Source organism: Camellia sinensis, chromosome 12 (assembly GCF_055761805.1).
Source record: "Camellia sinensis isolate YWXY chromosome 12, ASM5576180v1, whole genome shotgun sequence".
NCBI classification, from domain to species: domain Eukaryota; kingdom Viridiplantae; phylum Streptophyta; class Magnoliopsida; order Ericales; family Theaceae; genus Camellia; species Camellia sinensis.
In genome coordinates, this window is record NC_138972.1 from 42547831 (window position 1) to 42569686 (window position 21856).

At 39.0% G+C, this 21856-nt stretch overlaps 1 protein-coding gene across 3 annotated transcripts in view; it reads right to left on the bottom strand.

Annotated features, from left to right (window-relative positions):
* LOC114261190 (uncharacterized) overlaps positions 1 to 21856 on the bottom strand; it is a 35421-nt gene that overhangs the window by 8211 nt on the left and 5354 nt on the right. The window contains exons 2-12 of one of the 3 annotated variants that reach the window (XR_014346242.1): positions 19467 to 19554; positions 14221 to 14312; positions 13970 to 14088; positions 13620 to 13735; positions 13419 to 13546; positions 13238 to 13324; positions 9534 to 9594; positions 9407 to 9447; positions 9193 to 9313; positions 7103 to 7248; positions 5706 to 5817 (exon numbers count right to left, since the gene is read on the bottom strand). Coding sequence is in view for 1 of the 3 variants with exons in the window: in XM_028201401.2 (XP_028057202.2) it covers positions 7189 to 7248; positions 9193 to 9313; positions 9407 to 9447; positions 9534 to 9594; positions 13238 to 13324; positions 13419 to 13546; positions 13620 to 13735; positions 13970 to 14088; positions 14221 to 14312; positions 19467 to 19554 (913 nt within the window). In the remaining 2 variants the exon portion in view is untranslated. Of the gene's footprint in view, positions 1 to 5705; positions 5818 to 6655; positions 7249 to 9192; positions 9314 to 9406; positions 9448 to 9533; positions 9595 to 13237; positions 13325 to 13418; positions 13547 to 13619; positions 13736 to 13969; positions 14089 to 14220; positions 14313 to 19466; positions 19555 to 21856 lie in introns of those variants that run through there. The other 2 variants (XR_014346241.1, XM_028201401.2) reach the window with 2 other exon arrangements.

A 21856-nucleotide genomic window follows, 5' to 3' on the forward strand; every position in this document is an offset into this window, starting at 1 on the left:
ACATCGTCTTCGCCGATTGTTACACTACTAAGGTCTAAGTCTAGGAACAGATCTTCAGCTCTACATTTGAACATCTTCCAGCCACTGTCCCAGTACTCAGCCATTTCGTGCTTATAAAAGTCCGACTGCTGGAAGCTCTCAATAACTTCTGCTTCAGTTCTGCCTCCAGCAGTCGTCCTCGATGGGCCCGCCCCCCCATATTCTTGCCTAGCCAGGCTACTCACAACCGCGGCATCAACCGCAGTCTAAAATTCGGCCGACCCTTTGAATTGCTCCACCGCTGCGACGCACAGATCGGGATAAGCCGCCCTTTCAGAGGCTGCCTTTACCCTTTCTTCGTCCAGCTCTTTCTGCAGGGCCGACCTCTCTGACGCAGCCTTTGCCCGTTCTGCCTCCAACTCCTTCCGCAGGCTCTCCTTCTCCACCGTCGTCTGCACTCTCTCTACTTCCAACTCCTTCTGAAGCCTCTCCTTCTCCTCCACTGTCTTGGCGCGCTCTCCCTCCAGCTCCTTCTAGAGATCGCCCAACTTGCCATCGGCCTCATTTTTTTGCCTGACCAGCTCTTCGTTACTACTCATGCCTCTTCATGTCGCTCGACCGCGACGACGCAAGCTCTTTGGGCCTCCTCCACCTTCTTATGCTCGCCAGTAAGCTGGAACTCGAACGACACAACCTGGCGGCGTGTGTCCTCCAGCTCCGCCTTAACCGTTTGCAGCTCAGTGTGGGCACTCTCCCAACTTGTACTCTTCTCCTTTAACTTTGCAAGTTGGGCCTTGGCCTCATCTGCCTTGAGTTTGGCAGCCCCCGCCTTCCTCAGCAGGACCCCTGCTAAGGTGGTTACCTCCATTTGAGCGGAGTATAACCCCCTTAGCAGCTCAGCCTCGTTGAATCTGGAGGTCGAGCGCAGGGCTGCCTCTTCTACAATCCCTACAAGGCGATCTGCCCCTGCTCTGGCCGGGCCTTCCTCTCCCTCCAACCGCCCCGCCACCGCACGAACATGGTAGATCGCCGTGGTCCCACCGACTCCTCCTTCTTGAGGTACAAGACCCCCCTAGGGCTGTCCCTCCCTCCTTGGCCCAAGGCCAACAGCCTCACCCTCCACTTGCCTTTTGGGGACGACCTTTGTGACCTCTGAGGCAACATCCACCACTTCTGGGCCACCTACCCTTCCTGGGGCCCCCTCCACTTCTCCCTCTTCAAACCCCACGGCCGCACTGGTCTCTTTCACACTCTTCTCCCTCCTTCTCTTCTGGGCAGGCACTTTCTCACTCTGACTCACTCTCTTCTTTTTCTTTCCCACGCCCAATGCCTCCATCTCCTTCAACGACCTCTCCTTCAAAGGGTCTGCTGGGGCCGGCAGCGGCACAAAATCGCCCAAGTTTTTCTTTCCCAAGGGTTTGGGGCGAGGTCGAATCCGCTCCCTCGCAACAGGTTTGGGTGGTCGGTCGGCCTGGGACTCTTTGAATTGTTGGGCTTTGGCAAGAATGGCCTGATCCTCTGCCTCCTGCACCCTTCTCCTCGCCTCCAACTCTGCTCGGTCGAGATCCCCACTACTTGGCTTTGGCCCCAACCCCGCCTCAAACAATGCCGACGGCTGAACGAGCTCGTCCCATTTGGCCTTTTCTCTCTCCCTCCACTCCTTCACCCTCCTCACCCTCCCCTCCGCTGTTGCCCCCAGTTTCAACTCCACGGACCTGATGGGCACTTTCCACACGGTGCGCGCTCCAAGCCCCCCATTGGCAGACACATAAAACCATCGCGGCCGCCACCCCTTGATTGATGATGGTAGACCTGCCACCAACCCCTTCCCCACTACAGCCTGCAGGGTGACCCACGTCTCCTGCTGCCCCGACGCCTTATAACACGCAAAGAATTCGTCGATTGTCATGGCCTCCCCTCCATTTGCTTTCGGCCACGCACTGGCACAGGCCAGCAGGATCTTCCATGCGTTAGGCATTAGCTGCCCCGATGCTACCTCTAGACAGTTAAGCACATCCACCACCACTTGCGGCAGTGGTAACCTCAGTCCACCCTTCAGAGCTTCCTCATAAAGGGAAAACTCCCCTGGCCTGGCGTCAGACGGCCTTTCCGTTGCTGTCGGTAACAACAACTCCACCTCCCCGGGGATCTGGTATTTTTTGCGGATAGCCTCCAACTCGGCCTCAGTAATCGTGGATTTGTCAGCCTTCGTGTGCCAATGATCTGGTTCCGCCTGGCTGATTGGTTTTGGAGTCGCTATCATGGTGGAACCGTGGAATCGTACCACCGGCTCTCCCACCCTCTCTGTCCTATACAGCGCCGCTAGCTCCACAGCATCGTCATCTCCAAGCGGGTCCACCCTGACAATCGCACTCTCTTCTCCGGCCATTTCTGTGGTATGTCTGCAAATCGCTTCGGCGGCAGGAACAAGGAAATTGAAAAAGTGTTGCAAAGGTGTATTGTGAGCAACAAAGGAATTCACACTTGGAATATTTTGATTTTTCGTACACAGGTAGGTGAATCGAATAATCCCAAAAGCCCACGGTTTGCCCGTATTCCAAGGGTCCCAATTAATTTTTGCCAGTTTGAAAACTTTTCAAAATCATCCGCCAAAACTGTCTCTTCAACAACCATAATGACTTACCGTTTCATTTCTGATCCAACGCCTAATCTTCCCCCCTACGGGATATGGCCACGTGTACGTCCACGATCCACTGTCCCCCCCTTACCTTGTCTTTTCCACTTCAACTCACCACGTGGCCCGCCGCGTCTCGAGCCCCACGCCCCTCCACCTCACCCTCCCCACGGTCGGCCCTCCCCGCGGTCAGCCTTCCCGCTCGGCTAACACCGCGGTCGGCCCTCTACTCGGTCAGCCCTCCGGTCGGCCCTCCTCGCGATCGGCCTCCCAGTCGATCCACATCGCGGTCGGCCCTCCCCGCGGTCAACCTTCCCGCTCGGCCAACACCGCGGTCGGCCCTCCCCTCGGTCAGCCCTCCGGTCGACCCTCCTCGCGGTTGGCCCCCCAGTCGGTCCACATCGCGGTCGGCCTTCCCCGCGGTCAGCCTTCCCGCTCGGCCAACACCCCGGTCGGCCCTCCCCTCGATCGGCCCTCCTCGCGGTCGGCCTCCCGGTCGGTCTACATCGCAGTCGGCCCTCATCACGGTCAGTCCCCCCCTTCTTCCCGGTCGACCTCCATCCTGCCAATCCCTAACACAATCATCTATGTCACTCATAATCCCTTCATTGGACTAAAGCTGCACTCGGGACTGGGGGACTACTGATGTGTATAAGCCTATAAAGGCCATGAACCACCCACGGCCCATCACTTGAAGCAGAGTGCATAACCCAGCTGACGAGGTCCAGGACAGCTGAAGTTCAACATGACACAAAGAACCAATGACATTCAGACACACGGCAAGAGAAGGATGAACCACATCAGCAGACAAAGATCTGCAAAGTTATTGACACTGCACATCACCATTAATGCAGCCCATCACAGCATTTATTACGACAACACCTCTCCGCCGGAACAGGACCCCCTTACCCTGAGCAAGGCGAGCTACAGCATAGGCTTTCGGCAAGGAGAGCATGTCGGAAGGGATAGCGAAATGATTGCCAAAGGATATAAGCGAACGTTGTAGACAAGGAAAAAGGTTAAGTTCTCTATCTCAAATCCTTTCCCATATACTCTGCTTCTCTTCCTAACTTGTTCGTTGGAGAGTTCGCTGGGGGACTATCCCATTCCCCGTTGAACTTGTTTGCAGGATATCCGGTGGGCTCGATCTTCTGGGCTTGACCTTGGGGAGCTTGGACCAGTCCAATCCATCCACTGGGACGAACGGTATCAACATCTTGCATGATGCATATTAAACTATGAAAACACTTCTAAAACATGAGTATAAAACCAATTCTAAACTTATAGCTCAAAAACTTCATGATTTCACAAAATTGAAGCTTAAAACTTCATGCATGTATGAACTTAGCTCAAATTCTTCTTCCATAATTTTCAAAACATAAAATTGAGCTTCAAATCAACATCGTAAGCTCAATTCTTGTGTCTAAACTCATAATCTTCTTGACTTCACATACTTGTTGACTTTGATTCATGAATTAAAAGTTAAACGCATACCTAAAGTGTTCAATTAAGCTTAATTTGGCAAGAACTTGAGTTCTTCTTCACTATTATTCAACCTTCAAGCCAAATCTTCCAAGTTCTAGCTCTTCTCTCTCTAAAATGACCTCACTCTCTCTCTCTAAATGCTCTCCTCCAGCAAATTTTTGATATGAAGATGAGTTCAAAGTGCTTAACTTCTTCTAACTTAATACATATATATATATATATATATATATAAGTTGATTAGCTTAGGATCTTAATTAAGGGTTAACTAATTGCAACTTAAGTTAATTATTCAAGACTTAATTTTTCTGAAGTGAGTCAAATTTTAATCAAATTTCCATATAGGTTCTAAAAATTATGCCATCCTAATTAAACTTGTCAATTTCGATTTTTGAAATCATTAAGACCTTCAATTTCAGACTTAAGGCAAAAATCACAACAGATAATTCATCAATGAACAGATATGCATACAAATACACATCAAACACATAATTAACATTCAGAATAAAATAGATATAAGTATAATGCGTGATGGGATTGTCACAATTTACTTCTTTATTCATATTTACCATTCAAATTTATTTTTAATACATTTTTTTTAATTAAAATCTAAAATGTAGATCTAAAATTGTATTAAAAATGTAGCAAGAAATGGTTGTTTGGCATTAGTTTTTGGCAAAAGATGAACGCTAAATCCATGCTGCATTCCTCAGCATTTGAATAATTTGAATTTTTTTATTTATTTATTTTTTTTTGGCTAAACCTCAAATTGTAAATGAAAATTGCACTTAATATTTTGGCCAAAAAAACTATTGAATTTTTTTTATTTATTTATAGAAATCAAATATTATATAACAAATTTTTTACCACTTATCAAATGTACACTGCAACATATAAGAGTTTTAGAGACTAAATTTTATGGTCTCTAAAAATAAAAATTTTGTTACAAAAAACATTTAAGGATCAATTTCTATCATCGTGAAGATAATCACAAAAAAATCATCCCGAAAAGTAAAAAAAAAAAACTTTTAACGATAAAATTTTAAAAATGTCACTAATAAATACACTTTTAGGAACAAAATAATTTAGTCTCAAAATGATTTATTTTTTGAGACAAAATTTAATCCCAAAAAGATAATAATTCATCACTAATATCTAACTTTCGTTACTAAAAATATAATGACACTTTTCGCAACAAAAATATTTGATCTCTAAAAAATAATTTTAACCCTAAATTTTATTCCCTATAATCTTAATTTTTTGTAGTGGTAGGTGGGCACCATAGTCACTCTATGGTAATATCCCATATGACGGAATGGTAAAAAAAAAAAAGGTAATCAGTATCTTTCTGTCTCCAATATATCTTGTCAAAAAAAGTTGTAAGCAGAGCACAAAATGGGGCAATTTTTCCCTGGTGGTTAGGCTGGAGGATGAGTGAGATGCTTGAGGAATCGGGAACGAGAGACCAGCTTCAGAGAACTGGGGGAATTCTTTGTGAACGATGGATGAGACAAATGATCGGTTAATTACTAGTGGAAGGGCAGGATAACATCATGAATGAGCAGCCCCCTGCAAACATCTCGGTCATCAGGCCAGGTAAGTCTGCCCTTCAATCGGTGAGGGCCACTCCTCTTCATCCACTAGCTCGTATGAGAGTTGCTTATAACTTATAAGGGTATTTTCTCTTTGTTGCAAAATTCTACCTCCACAACTACAATTACCTGCCACAATATGCCGACTCATACACATTTAAGGGGAAAGTAAACAAATAAAATAATAAGTATGTTTTTGTTTGGAGATAAAATCATGAAATTGAACTAGGTATACACAAGTGGGCTTTTACGTCGACAATTTTCCCAGGTTGTTCTCCTCGCCACCCTACTGTTTGGAATGTTCTAAATAAGTAAACTTTTTGACTAAATAAGCTAAACAGCTGAAATTTTATTATCTAAAAAGTTGAAAAATCACTCAACATTGATCACTCACAAAAAAGCAAAAAAGTCACTCAACTTTCCAATCATATAAGCATTTTTAGATTTTACACAAAAATAGTCTCAACAAATCACTAAAACAACCCACCCTACGAGGTCAAGTCTCTTGCGGATTGGGATACAAAATGAGGGGACTAGAGAGAGTCCAAATTAAGGAGTAAAAAGTTCAAATACACTTGAACTGTGATTATTCCACTATGTAGTCCATGTCTAGTGATTCTAAACAAATATGAAATAAGCTGAATTCTACTAATCATTCTCTGAATTTAGGAGCATTCTAAATGTGAGATATGTAATTTTATAATTCCAGAACTACTAATCTCATGTAATCCCGTAAAACAAACATGGCTCAATTGGATGGAAAATGCAGCAACACTACCATTTTACCAAAATACCAAACGAAGATAATCAATCACCCACCACACCCAAGCATACATTTTGCATAATCAGATCTTAACAAGGTTAAAACTTCATCACTGCCATAGATCTTAAACAAGAGAAGCATCAGTGTTTACAATCCTTGGTTAGGCCAAGTACGTATTGAAAATGTGGTAAAGTCATCATCATATTAAGTTATCTAACAAAATATTTGAATCAGAAAATGGTATTTGTCACTACATGTTTTTGACTGTTTATTTTCAGCTCCTATATGTGTACATATAGAACCCATCGTATAGAAAAATAATGAAATCCATCGTAACACAAAACTACATGAGGTGAAGAATTCTAATCAAATATTCCTGTGATATAAAGCTACCCTCGTCATATTACTAACCAAGAAAAACATCAACATGGTCTCCTTTTGAACTTCTAAATCTGTGGGGGGAAAAAACTCTATCATCTTAAATGAGCAAAATACAAAATTTTTACACAAATCAGCTTTGTCCTCTTCGTTTTTCTTGATTATTAAATCAACTCCTCTCCAGCTGTAAGACATTCGTGTTTCCTACTGATGGATAAATCTAGCAAGTCAGTCTTTTCAGGAGAAAAAAAAAATAATAATAATACAACAAACCTATGTGGTGAGATAGTCCCGCAAGTTAATGAACTCAACCAGAGAGGAACCACCTACTGATAGGCAAGTTCTCTGGTCTTGCTGTCTCATTTGTACCAACCAGTGAGGAACCACCTCAGCATGAAACAGAAGCAGCAGCATATGGCCTGTGGCAAATAAATAAATGAATTCATAAAATAAAATAGCACAGATCTTATAATATAGACTTTCCTTGTCCATGCAAGGGCAGCTCCAACGCAAAGCATATGCACTTTAAGACCAAAAAGCCTGGGTTAGAAACACAGAAATTGGGCAAGCAAGTACAGATCTTGCACCTAGTGTAGTCCCATTAAATATCACGACATATTTATATTATTGACCAAGCATTACATTCAGCCGTTTCTGAAATCAATCTCTTGATTGTTTAGGGTCTAAAGTACCACTGCCAAATTGGAGGTTGGGTTTGCATAAATTACAAGGTTAAGGTCACCAAAACCAGACCTCAAAAAGGGAGTCAAGTCCAAAGCAAACCCACCAAAGCAATAAAAGTAGAAAGCTAATTAATTAAAAAAAACAAAAGAATTGAGAATCTGGTGAGTAGGGGGTTGGTTAGAACTGCAAGCCTAATGATTTTTTTTTTTTTTTTTTGATTGCCACCAAGGTGTCTAGATCAAAGCCCAACTAATCCCCAGAGGTGCACAGGCCCTCGGCAAAGAGTTTCCCACAAGTGCATCATGGTTAATTCAAGGGTTTATCCCCCAATCCAATTGCCCCAAGGAATTGTTAGCATCTAAGAGGTTTCGATCCATGAACCTTCGAGGGAGCACACACCCAAGACCTAAGGCCTTGCCACTAAGCCAACCCCTTGGGGTTAACTACAAGCCTAATGATAATAACATGATAATAACATGTTCACCTTCATGTATGAACTAGTTGGTCTTGCGTCTTAGGTAATTATGTAGATTTTGATTTTTCTAGGTCGTCTGCGTCCTCATGAAGTATGTCCACTTTATCTTTTTCTACATATCTCCATTGTATTACATCTTGTGTTCTACTTATCATTATGCAATGAAGTGATGATCTTGTTGCCAAAAAAGAAAAATAAAAAGAAAAAGAAAAAAGTAAACCATATGAATTTGTTTTCTATACAAATAAAACACACTTATTCTAGGTGGGGTTGGAAAAATTAAGATAGATCATACCATTTTTAAACCAAAGCAAGAAAGAAGAAGGGAAGAGCGAGGCAAGTGTCAAAATTATCCACAATCATTTGTTAGGCAGGATCATCAATAATTGGGTTGAAGCAATGTTATTAAAGGCGCACCTAGGACCAAGGCTCATCAAGGCACACGTAGTGTGCTTTGGAACTTCTCAGGCCAGGCGATATAAAACAGGTACCATAAAGACACATGAAGCATGCGCTTTAGGCTTAGTCTCAAGGTGCACAACTTGTGCTCTTGTTTTTAAATGTTTGTTTATTATAATTATAATCCTTGATTTCACTAAATTTGATTGTTTTTTGTTTACATGCAGCTACAAAAGATTAGACCCCTAAACATATATTGCAACCCAACATTTTTTTTAGTCTTAATTATACAAAGGAGTTGGTTGGATAGAGCTTTCTCTTCGACCAAACTAATAGTTGTTGATCTTCTTCGTCTTCATCTCCTTAATCTCCTTCTCTATGCTTATCTTGTTTGACACTTGTTTCATCGCTATTTTCAAATGTTTATGATTTATGAGTTAGATGTTTGTGTTTATGTAGATCTTGAGTTATTTGTCTATGATAAAATATTGGAGTTTGTTGGTATTTATGTTTGAAAAGATTTAATATTTCATTTTACTTGTTGAACCTTGAATTGTTTGCTTATATTAATTTTTTTTTTTTTTTTTTTTTTTTATTGTCAACCTGAGCATCACTTCGATGAAGCTCACGCCTCGCCTTGCGCCTTGTGCCTAGGCCCTAGGAAACCTTGGTGCTTCAGTGTGCCTATCGCCTTTAATAACACTGGGTTGAAGTCTCTTAGGTAACCAAGAGTAAGATAAATAGTGTCTGATACATACGATATGCAACTTGAAGATTCATAATCAGAAAATCATGATTCCATTACCTGGAAAACAAGTAGATAGATGCAAAGTGACTTTTCTGACATCCTCCCAAATTTTCTCAGGAACAAGTTCACAAGTGTCCCATCGTTTGTTCCAGTCAGCAGCCCTGTCCGAGGATCAAACCTGAAAAGTTCAAAAATTTCACGTCATCTTAAACAAGAGTTTGTAGCGATACAAAATGCAACGCAACCAGAGTGAAGATATGTTGGAATTTACCTGGGCAGCCGATGCCGTGGACATGGGATATAGCCAGAAAGCTAACAGAAGGTAAATAGGAAATTAGAGCCTTCGAAAATCAAAACACGGAAATATTGTAAGTAGAGAAGAAATGCAGTGATCAAACCTGAGGGAGTGATAGGAGGAAGTTCAAAACTTGAGGAAGGAAGAATATCAAGAGTGTTTCACTGTAACAAGATTTAGTCAAAATAGTTCAGTACTCAAAAGCAATTGATATATAGACAAAATGAATAGTCAAATACATAAATATAGAAAGACAATTTTTGCCAAGCACCACATGTTGGTAGTTGAGTCTTAGTTGAGTTTTACACCCATCTAATCAACATTCATATATCAATAACTGAATTCCCCGAAAGAACCAACACCAAACTTTTTTAAGTGTGAAAACTATTTATTTTTAATTTTATTTTATAAACAGTGTTAGCTTTCACTACTGTATATCTTTTTGTGCTGACTTTAGCAATATCTAACGAGAAATTCTGCATATCTTGAGCTTCTATTTTTGTACAAATCACTGAAAAAGATCAAGCTGCAAGTTGCCAGAGAAGTGGTTACTCTGCAAGTCAATGATGCTTGTGTCAAAACATCCAATAAATGTATCTGTGTCATGCTAATGCACAATAGGAGGAAGGTTTTGTTTACAAAGACAAGAATGTCCCTCGTAACAGAATACAGGTAGAATTAAAAGCAAATAACAAGCATTTGAAAGGGAAGAATTACATACTTTAATAAATAATGGTGCATCAGGTATGCGGACAATTGAAAGGACGTCATGATGCGGAGTATAAGAAGCTCAAGGAAGGCAAAATTCAGAGAAGTGATGATACTTGAACATTGACATGATTTCATAGAGAAACTGATAGAAATCTTCTATAATTATGTTTCTAGTATTATTAGAGTCTTATTTTATTATTATTTTTATGTTTTCTAAGATTTTTAAGGTTAGGGGTATTTTGGTAATTTTATATTTGCTGACATGGGTCGTGGGGGGAGCTTTTATTTGCACACACTCATTCCCCTCTTTACACATCTTTTTCAATAAATAATTGGTTCGGAAGTAGATTTCCGAAAATAAACAATTGGTTCGGAAGTAGCATTCCGAAAATAAATAACTTGTTCGGAAGTAGAGTTCCGAATTTTTTTTATTTTTTCGACATTCAACTTCCGAATGTGGTTATTTAATGTCCATAATAGTAATTTCACTTGAAAATAAAATTATAATAAAAATATTTTTTATTAAATGTGTGTAAAGAGGGGAATAGGGATGTGCAAATAGAAGCTCCCGGGTCGTGGGTCGCCTATGAGTCATCTTGTGGGTCAAGTTATATAATTAGTCTTTGTTTTCGTTTTCTTGTTTGGTCTTAAATTGGTTTTAGAATTCAAAAATATTTTAGTAATTTCTTTTTTTAGTTCTAATTGGTTTAGCAAGTCTCCTAATCCTATATAAAACTATATAATGCTTACAATTTAATAGAGTTAATATTTTAGAGAATTTCAAGAGGTCTTGAAGCTTCTTTATGGATTGTATGATGCAATCAAACTCTAGGTGTGATGCCTAAGGGATTCTAGGAGTGATTCCTAGGCTGATCTTCTTCTTTCTTTTTCTTTTCTCTTTCAATTTACTATTATCGGATTACTATTCACAGCCCTCTAATGTGCATCTTTTAACCTCAAAACCCTATCCAATCACCCCCAAATCAACGCTAATCTCTTCCCTTGCCTATTAGCCTTCAATTTAACCCTTTAAACCCTAAATTATTCATTGTTAAGGCCATCAAATAACCTATGCTTTCAAAATTCAGTGCAGTGCTACATCACATCAACTTAGCCGTTAGCCATTCTAATGAGTATGAAGTAGAAATGATCACCTACCAAATGAACTTAAAGACATACAACTAGGACAAGTGTTGAGTCACATCCACAACATACAGAGTGTTAGGGTGTGATACTAGTGTCAGAACAGTTTTTGGCAATTGTATATCACCATTGAGGATGGTGTGCTTCTCAACAGGTTTAGGTTTCATAAGGTCTCCACTTTGAGTTTCCATTAGAGGTCTACAACTAAGTAATGGCTTAGTGAGGTGTAAGGGACACGGCCTACGTCTTTTTGATACAATATCCTCTTCTATATGGATGAACATTCAGTCTGAAACCATTATCAATAAGCCAGATTTCCTTCATCTCTTTCTATCAGTAGAACAAATTAATATTTGAACTCCGAAGACATTGACTAAGAGTTTCAACATGACAAACTTGCCACGAGAAGCCAAAATTAAAGATGAAATCTTTTAATGTTTTGCAGCTTAATATGAAATCATGTATACTTATCAGGGAAAACAAAAAAGAGAAAAAAAAAAGAAAGAAAAATTCTCGCAGAATATAAGAAGCCAATTAACACGTGATACAACCAATACCTATGAAGCATGGTTACTTCGACAAACATGCCGTACCATTACCGGGTACTTACCAACGTATGGTACTTCTGCATATGTACCGGGTACACGAAACACGTACCCAAATTTTTTTTCTTAATTTTTGACGTACCCAAACGTACCTAATATATACCCAAACCATACCGTACTTCAATCGAGAGATAAAATTCCTTTCACTAGACTTCTTTTTTATTTTTTGTTTTATGTTTAACATGTTTTTAAAGTTAAGCTATAGTTTGGTCCTGTTTGGTGTAGCTGTTAAAATAGATTATAGATTATAACTTAACAGATTATAGATTATGACTTTAATCAGAAGCTGTTAATCTGTTTGGTATAGCTGTTGGATTATAGATTTAAGTTGCTGAGTAGTGTTTGTTAAATAAGCTGTGAACTAGCTTTTTCAATTAACTTTTATTTTTTATTATTCACTATTTGTTTACATTTCTCATAAAAAATAATAATAATATTCTATAGTCCATTTAGGTCTTTTTCTATTTTTTAAAAAATAAAAAATAAAAAAATCTAAGAATATAACTGTAAATTAACATGTCCACAGCAGAAACTGATAATCAGAAGCAAGGGGTGAGCAGCTTTTCAGAATCAGCTTTTTTGACTTAAAATAAGTTGTTAGAATCAAAAGCTATTTGAAATAAGTTTAACCAAACAGTCCAAAATAATTTTTTAAAAGTCAGAAGTCAGAAGTCATAAGTTGGCTAAAAAAAGCTCCACCAAACACCCCCTTTGTATGTTATTTAATATAATAACATTTAATTTTGGTTTATACTTTTACTTTTGGCATTAAATGTTAATTGTAAGTTGGATGTTAACAAATTAAACCATTTAATCAATTTTTGTATTACTCCAAATTAAAAATAAATATTTTTTACATATGTACCAAGCTATACTCGTACTCTATTTTTTTTGGATTTTACTGCATCAATGTACCCATATCGTACCAACAGCAGTACTCGAACCCATACCCATGCTTCATAGGCCAATACTAATCATACAAAAATGACATATAATTAAGGGGAAGGGGAGTTCATTAAACTTCCTTATGCTGCCAGGCTTCCATTTTTTATTTTTTTTCATGTTATAAAACATGTCCCTTTGGTGGCGGTAGCAGCAAGAAATTGTTTCAATATGTTTGAATGAATTTCATAAAAAGTTTAATGTCCCATCAAACAGTTTTGAGCTGTAAAATATCTAGTTGTAATTTTTAAAGCTACTACATGTGTTACACATTTAAGCTTATATGGTAAATCATACCTCAAGACAGCATAATAAACTTCCATATATCGTTCATTAAATTCTCAGTTCGAAACAAAATATATTATCAAGCAGAGAAAGATGGGAGTAGGACAATTAGAAGACACACCTAAAGTGGCCTAGAATGCCAGCAACAGCCATAGTCATTCCAGCAAAGTATGTGTATGTATCACCAACAAAAACTGATGAAGGATACCTAGAACAAAGCCAAGAGAGATTTTCAAGATCACATGATTATGCCATAAGAACATCTGCAGAACGACTAGGAAGGACAACAATGATCTCATTACCAGTTGTAAGAAAGTAAAGCTAAGGAAGTGGCAAGTAACGGTTGCACAAGATAAATAGAAAATGCATGGGCCTGTTTATATTCAGGGTCCGAAGATACTCCAATTTGCATTACATTGTGTATCAAAATCTGCAAACCACTATTTTGTGTCAGATTTCATAATAGATTACATTCTAATGTTTGTGTAAGGTTCAGCACTTACAGCAGACGCAATTACAACTGTCTGCCCAACTTCCAGGCCATTTAAACCAGCATGAATATTGATAGAGTTTGTACAAAAAATAGCCAAAAGCCACATATAGAGTTTATATATCCAGCCTGTATGCATCAGAAATTGTAGAAAATTAGAGTAATGAATCAAGCTATCGACAGAACTCAAGTAGCTAGTATTAATTTCATTATGAAAGACTCAGCTCACTCAGTTAACGATTGTTTAAGGGATATAAATTTGGCTCGTACAGGGAAATGAAGTACCATATGAATAAGAAATTACACTAGTGGTACTTAAAAAGAAGAAAGAAAACAAAAGATCCCAGTTTTAGAAAGGAGTACCCAGATCCAAAACCTCAAGCCCGAGATAGTGAACGAGAGGCTTTGGTATAATAATAGTTGTATGCCCAGCATAGGCCATCAACAAAGGAAGAGCAGCAATTGATGGCAATAATAATTTCCTGTTCTTCAAAAATACATAAAATCACATAAAGATCTAGTTTAGAATCAATTCTGAATATAATGCAAAGAGGAAACAGTGCTCCCAAAACAAATGGGTCTCTAAACCTTCAAGATATGATCAAAATACTCACACTCTCCAAGGGACATCCAGGACATCATCTACAAATCCAAGCAATATCATGAAGCATACTGATGCCAATGCTGCATTGTACTCAACAAGCCACTGCACAAGTTCAATCTAAACTACTTGAAGCAAATAATGTTTTAAGAGTCCTACTGAATAATGCAAAAGAAAAAGAGTTTCGATACCTTTAAAAGAAAAACAACAATATTACAAAAAAATAAAAGATAAGACTAAAGGATGAAAAACAAAGGTACAACGAGATACGTTGATATGAAGGAATCTTCATCTGTTAAGCCACCTTCTTGGCATGGTTATCAGAATCTCGATCCGAATTTTACGATCCTATAATCTTACGATCCATTTGAGTACAATCAATCCGGATCGTGTAAAAAAATCCTTATAGGTAGGATCTTTTGATCCTAGTAATGGGATCTTATAGGATCGTGGAATCCCGATCCAAATCCGATCCAATTTACAAGCCTTGTTTTGCATTTTATGACATATTTTATAGTAAATTTTATGTTTGTTGTCTAAATACCAATTCATGTGGTCAAAATAAATAATAAAAATTAACTAATATTGAATCAAATAGACTAAGAAAAACAAACTAGGAAACAAATATTCAAATATTGCGGTAATTTAATAAAATTAACTAGTCAGAAAAACAAATTTAACTTTAGCAGAGTCTAAGGAGGGTAAGATGATTACAACTTTATCCTAATTTTTGGAGAGATTATTTTTGTGACTCGAATCTGCTCTACCAGGGATGCTAATGACAAACTTTATCATTCGGTTAAACTGCTCTTTTGAGTTCTTAATCTATTTTCATATCCAACTTTATTAAATATTTTTTCTTCACTTTTTATGTATTATTGTAGATTGTAAAGTATTTCGTTATAGAATTCTTCTTCTTCACTTTCTTTTTTGATGAAATACAAAATTTTTACCATCGAGTTTTCTATTGTATACTATTATATGTACATTTTACACGGAGTATTATATTTTTCACAATATCTTCATTTCTTTTTAATAGAATATAGGCTCATTTTGTGTATACTTTTTAAGAAATATTTATTTAAATTAAATTATTATGTAATTTGTCTTTTTGGATAGGATCTTACGATCCTCGATTTGATTCTACGATCCGTTCCTATAAACACCTCCAACGATCCAATGTAGAATCTCGATTTTAACAACCTTGCTTCTTGGTTCCTTAAGCTAAAACGAAATGAAACAATAATTAGGTAATTCAGTACAAAGTTGATACCCTCCCTATCCATATCACTTTGTTAGGTAAACTAGTCAGAGTACGGCGAAATGATTGGTTCCTACCAGATAACTTTAGACTTAAAATAAGTCAAGAATGAACAAAACCAAATACTTCCTCATCATCTAACTAATACTCCTCAATATTTTAACAGCGGAAAGTAATGTGAATGTGATACAATTCTTTAGTCCATTGACCATAACCTCAAGTATTTAGATAACTGAAGATAAAGCCAAGTCACTACTCAACTAATCACCACAAAAGCCTCATCCTAACCATGCAGGTTAGAAACAAACATCATTTTTTGCAATTCTAAGATCAGTTTCTTCCATATGACAAGCTATGATGTATGAACATTCTACATATACAAGTATGACAACAAAAATTCTGTAAGGCAGACTGGACATGGCTATGTGTCACGGGTTGCCTTGCAAGGCCACTCCGTGACATTTTGCTCGTGGTGGTGTGACCATTCAAGCAGCCCAAGGCATGTAGGCCACCAGAAGCCAGCAAACAGCATGGCCGCAGCCCATGCCAGCAGCCAGCACTAGCTGCCAGCAGCAGCCCATGCCAGCAGCCAACATGCCAGCAGCCAGCAGCAGCATGCCAGCAACCAGCAGCAGCAGCAGCAGCAGCACCAGCCCAGCAGAGCAGCCAACCAGCAGCAGCCAACAGTGCACAGTTTTGGCGCGTTGTTTGGGCATTCAAATGAAGGAGTTTCGGGCTGAAATTTTTATTGTAAAGAGGCCTTGGGGGAAGTGTATTCCCAATCAAGTTTCGTGATTTTTCTCAACTTGTGGAATTTATGAAAAATCATTATGACTCCTCTGACAAAGGCATGTTTCCTTCTGCCAGATGGCTAATTGCTTAACAAGCATATATAAGGAGGCAAGATGTGCTACCTACCTACTTCCCTCCCCGCCCAAACTGGGCTTCAAGTGAGCAACCTTGGGGCAACTCAAGGGCAGGCTTTAGGCATTCGAAGAGGTGTCTAGAGTCTCCACGTGGATTTGGGAGCCCCGTGGACGATGCAATAATGTAAGCACAACGTGTGCCTCCCGAGGGAGAGGTTTGGCACGTTGTCTACCTTATGCCACGCGTTATGGCATCTTGGAGACTCGTTTTAGACCGAATGGGCTATCGAGGCACCACCAAAGTGCCAACTCAAGTGCTTGGTTTGGGTTCAACCTTGCAGGAGGGGATCCCGTGGCTTAAGCTAAGCAATTGGAAGGCAACACCGCATATGTGAGCCATCGAATGAAGGCATCAAGCTATGCATTGACTAAGTCCATTGAGGGACTACATTATGCTGCAAGCGAGCTACGGAGTGAGACGTTGTCTTACTCATGCTACACGTTGGTGCAACACTAAGGTGCGCAATGGCCTTAAGCGGAATCTAACACACATGTTGGCACAAGGACTATGCCGTGGGCAAAAAATTGACCCTCGGTGGCTTGTGAGCCTCGCATGACCAAGTGGCCATCCAATATGCATCTATTGAGACATGCTTGACCCTATGACACTTCGAGATGCTATCAAAGACCCAACATGCAATGTTGGCTTGTCAGCTAAGTTGAGGGCCTTCGCTAGCACATTATTGTGTGGCTAGGCACCTTGATGACATGAGCCTAAGTTGGGCGAGCACCTTGAAAGAAGCTTGGAGCTATGAAGCGACTTATATCGTGCTTGGTGCACTTGTGGCATTAGGCCTACTTGTGGCATCCAGGTGAAAACGGAGCTTTCTTGTGAAGTTGTTTGCTTGACAAAGCATTGGGCCCTAATGTTCAAAACGGGTGAGATCATCAACATTCGATTTGTCAATGAGCTATGGCGGGCTTAAACTTGGTGGAGTTTGAGCGCCACACAAGCGAAAAATTGATCCGCTGCGCCTCTAAAGGAATTGGCCCGTGACAATATGGCAAGGATAAGATTATATATTCAAATCAAACCAAACCAAACCAAACCAAGCCTTGTTATATATTAATAATATATCTACATATATAGGCAGCACATGAAACACTCTTCATTCTACCTTTCCCCCATTGAAACCTTTGTTACATAAACACTAATCACATTTCTTCTAAATTTAACAACGGCGATGAACACCAATTCCAAAATGCGTCTTATCAATGTCTATAGAAGAACTATCCACATGTAAAGAATATGAACGTTTACTCTAAATTATGGACACTCCCAAGATGTGGTAAATATATTGCCTGGGATAGGAGTACTTGACAATATCAATAACCTTATACGATATGTCATGGCATAGAGAAAATTCTGCCTCCTTGGAAGCATGAAAAAAGCTCCTAGGGTGCTATGTCAATGTCCCATATGTATTGACATTAACACCCGCAATACACATGTCCATACATGACAAGCCATTTTTTAAAAAAATTATAAAATTGGACACGCTCTAGACACGTGGAATACATGTATCTATCACATAGACACACAAAAGACAAAATTCTTTCAATCTAGATTGGCAGCGCAATATCCTCAAAAATCCATCTATACTGCTCCTGCACGCATGGAAATGAGGCACAGAGGAGCATCCCCAAGTTAACTCCGCACTCCTACTCCTACATGTGCAACCATACTCCAACAAACCAGAACTTTTTCACTGACTTTGACACAACCCAACAAATATTGTAAATGGAATATAACATGCTCCACAACTCCCTAGCAACATCATAGGGCAGCAAAAAAAAGATACACAGATTTATCTGATGTGTACATGCAACACAAATGAGGTAGGTTCCCTCCCTTGCACCCCAAGACAGTCAAAATAACCTCCAAAGTTGCAGTCCAAACAAAAAAGGAGACGACAGATGGAACTTTCACTTGTCCAAACACCTTTTTGAAGAAAGGTTGGGATCTCATATCCAAACAAAAGACCATTGTACAATTTCACATCAAACTTGCCCACCTTTCCTAGCTTTCGTATTGATAGAATCATCAACAAACTCCATAATTTCCATAAAACATCTCAAAGCTCATAACATCTTCCAACTCCCAACACTGGAGAGCTCTCCTAAAACAAGGTTCCACCAACCTTCCCTTAATAAATCAAAGCACAATCCACAACCAATGCCTCACTCGGAGCAAGTTAATAAATAAAAATAAAAAATAAAAAGGCTAGAAAGACTTCCTTGAGAAGTGCATGCCCACACCACCTCGACACATCAAAACAGATTTCTTTAACTATATCTATTACTAACTAACCCAATGCGTTCTAGAAATTCTTCCCTTCTATTGCTTTCCCAAGCCAACTCAACAAGATTTGACAATTGAACCGAATACCTAAAATAGTGTTAGAGATAAGATTATTTTGTTAAAAATATCAGAAGATATGGAAGATATCAAAATATATGGAGATCCCATTATTTGTGCTTACCATGTTTTTTTGTATCTTTGATTTATTTCAATCCCTTAACTGAAGAGATTTGATTGTATCTCACACTGTATATATATATAGTGTATCATGTAATCACGAGTATCAAGTTGAGTAAATAAAAGATGTAGCTCATAGGCTTTATGTGTGTGGATGTAGGCCAAGATTGGTCGAACCACGTTAAACCTTTGTGTCCTTTCTTTTATCCTTTCTGTCTCTATTATCTCTCCATATTTAACATTATTGCCTTACTACAAAATTCAATTAATAGCCCATGACCAGCAATTCTAAAATTTATCAAAATACCCATTGATTCTAAAAATAAATAGAATATATAAACATGGCGAACACCACACCACACCACACCAACTTGAAACTAACATAATATAGATTCATATTCAACAACGTATCATTCCAAAAATAAGAAAGGAGAAAAAAGGAAAGTAAAGACAAGTTACTCACATGATAAAAGTAAGAGATGAAATCCTTATTTTGATAAGTAACAACAAAAATGAAATCATAAAAGGAAAAAAGCTATTGAATAGAAAATTTGACCAAACAATCTAAAGAAACAGTAAGCTGGAGTGCTTACGTTTGAATCTGATGTAAAGTTGAAATACTGAAACAATATTGCCAACACTAAAAAAACAATCCCAACAGCAATACCCAATGACTCAGGCCTGCAAAACACAAAATAGCCTCAATAAGTGAAGTTCACTAAAAGATGTATATGAAGAACAAGATATTATCTTGATATGATCTAATCACATAAAATGATGTAAGAAATAAAAAGGCTACTCAACCAGCTAAAGCATTTCACAACCACAAATTTCAGTGCAAAATCTGTATAGCATATGTACAGGATCACCATTAACTCTATTTGGATCGAGGTGAGAAAAGAAAAGAAAACAAATGATTGTAGTTTCTCACCTAGGTGGGAAAAGAAAGGAACTGATTATGGTTTCTCACCATTCTATTTGGATGAATAAAAGATAAAAGAATGTGGTTTCTCAGACTAAATAAGAGAAAAGGAAAAAAGGGTTTCATTCTATTTCACCAAAATAACCTTCCATATTAACCAAACATATATATAGTAAAAGTATTAATAAGCTATTTTTCCAGATCTGACACCAAACTACCATTGACTATAACCATTACAAAATGCTCACACTCAGCCTCTCCCTACAAAAGTTTATAGCCATTAATCAGACACCAAAAGCAATTTGTTATATGATCAAACATGATTAAAATAAAAACTTCATATAAAAACAAACAAAACAAAAAAAACAAAACAGAGTGAATGCTCTTCGGCAAAGATGGAAGTCGTCCAGCAAAGGAGTCCAATGGTGTTTGGCAAGCAAAGTAGTTCGACAGTCTTCAGCAAGCAAAGTGAAATAGATGAATGTAAAAAATGAGATACACAGTCATCTGAAAACTATAAACTTATCATAGCACAGGGTAAAGTTTGTCTCCCTTTTGTTTGTTTGTTTGTTTGTTTTTCATTGTTCTTTATAGAACATAGTGCAAAACCCTCCAAGCTAAGGAATCCAGTTTATGATCTCCATAGGACATATAATACCAAAAAGTATCATTAGCAAAAACACTAGCCAAATCATGCTGAGACAATACAAACATCAAGGCCTAGATTAAAGGTAAACATTTTAAGAACTTAAACTATCCTTCTGTAAGTTTTCTGAATAAAACTGTATATTAGTCTTGAATTCGATTGAACAAAGAATACATACATCATTTATATAGAGTACCACTAATTCCTAATCCTACATGAATACATTACTGAGACATATAGAAGTCTAATAGATATAGGACACTTATTCCTAATCCTAGGAGAACACATATTCTCACACCCCCGCTCAAACTCAAGGTGTTTTAGCAGAAAACATTGAGAGTTTGTCAAGAAAGAACCGAAACCGAGCAGTGGTGTGAGTCTTAGTGAAGAAGTCAACAAGTTGCAGAGCCGAAGAGACAAAAGGAAGCGAGATAAAGCCAGACTGTAGATGCTGACGGACGAAGTGACAATCAATCTCAATATGCTTTGTCCGTTCATGGAAGACAGTGTTATGAGCAATTTGAATAGCACTTCGGTTGTCACAATAGAGAGAGGTCGGGGAAGATTGAGGGACGCCCAACTCAAATAAGAGATTACGAAGCCAGACAATTTCAGCAGTAGCATGAGCCAGAGCACGATACTCAGCTTCGGCAGTAGAACGGGCAACAACAGTCTGTTTCTTGCTTTTCCAAGAAATAAGGGAATCACCAAGAAACATACAGAAACCAGAAGTAGATTTACGATCATTAACATCACCAGCCCAATCAGCATCAGCATAAGCCACCAAGTCCAAGGAAGAAGTAGAAGAGATAAGCAAGCCCTGAAAGATAGTACTGCGAAGATAGCGAAGAATCCGAAGCAAAGCAGCCCAATGTGTAGAGCGAGGGGCAGAAACAAACTGACTAATCACATGGACAGCATAGGCAAGATCAGGGCGAGTAACTGTCAGATAGACTAAACAACCCACAAGCTCGCGATATAACGTAGGATCATCTAGAGGAACCCCATCAGTAGTGTTGAGCTTTACATTAAGCTCAATGGGGGTATCAGACAGCTTAGTGTCAGTAAGTCTGGCACGATGGATAACCTCGTTAGCATACTTAGCCTGGGACAGAAAGTAACCCTTGGGAGAAGAAGCCACCTCAATGCCAAGAAAATACCGCAATGGTCCCAGATCCTTCATTTCGAAGGTGCGGAATAGATGCTGCTTGACCTCAGAGATAGCAGAAGAGTCAGAGCCAGTGATGATCATATCATCTACATATAGTAAGAGAGCAACAAAACCAACCGAGGTATGTCTTAGAAATAAAGCAGAGTCGGAAGCAGAAGGATGAAACCCAAGCTCAGTAACAGCAGTCTGAAAGCGATCATACCAAGCACGAGGAGACTGCTTCAGACCATATAGAGCACGCCGA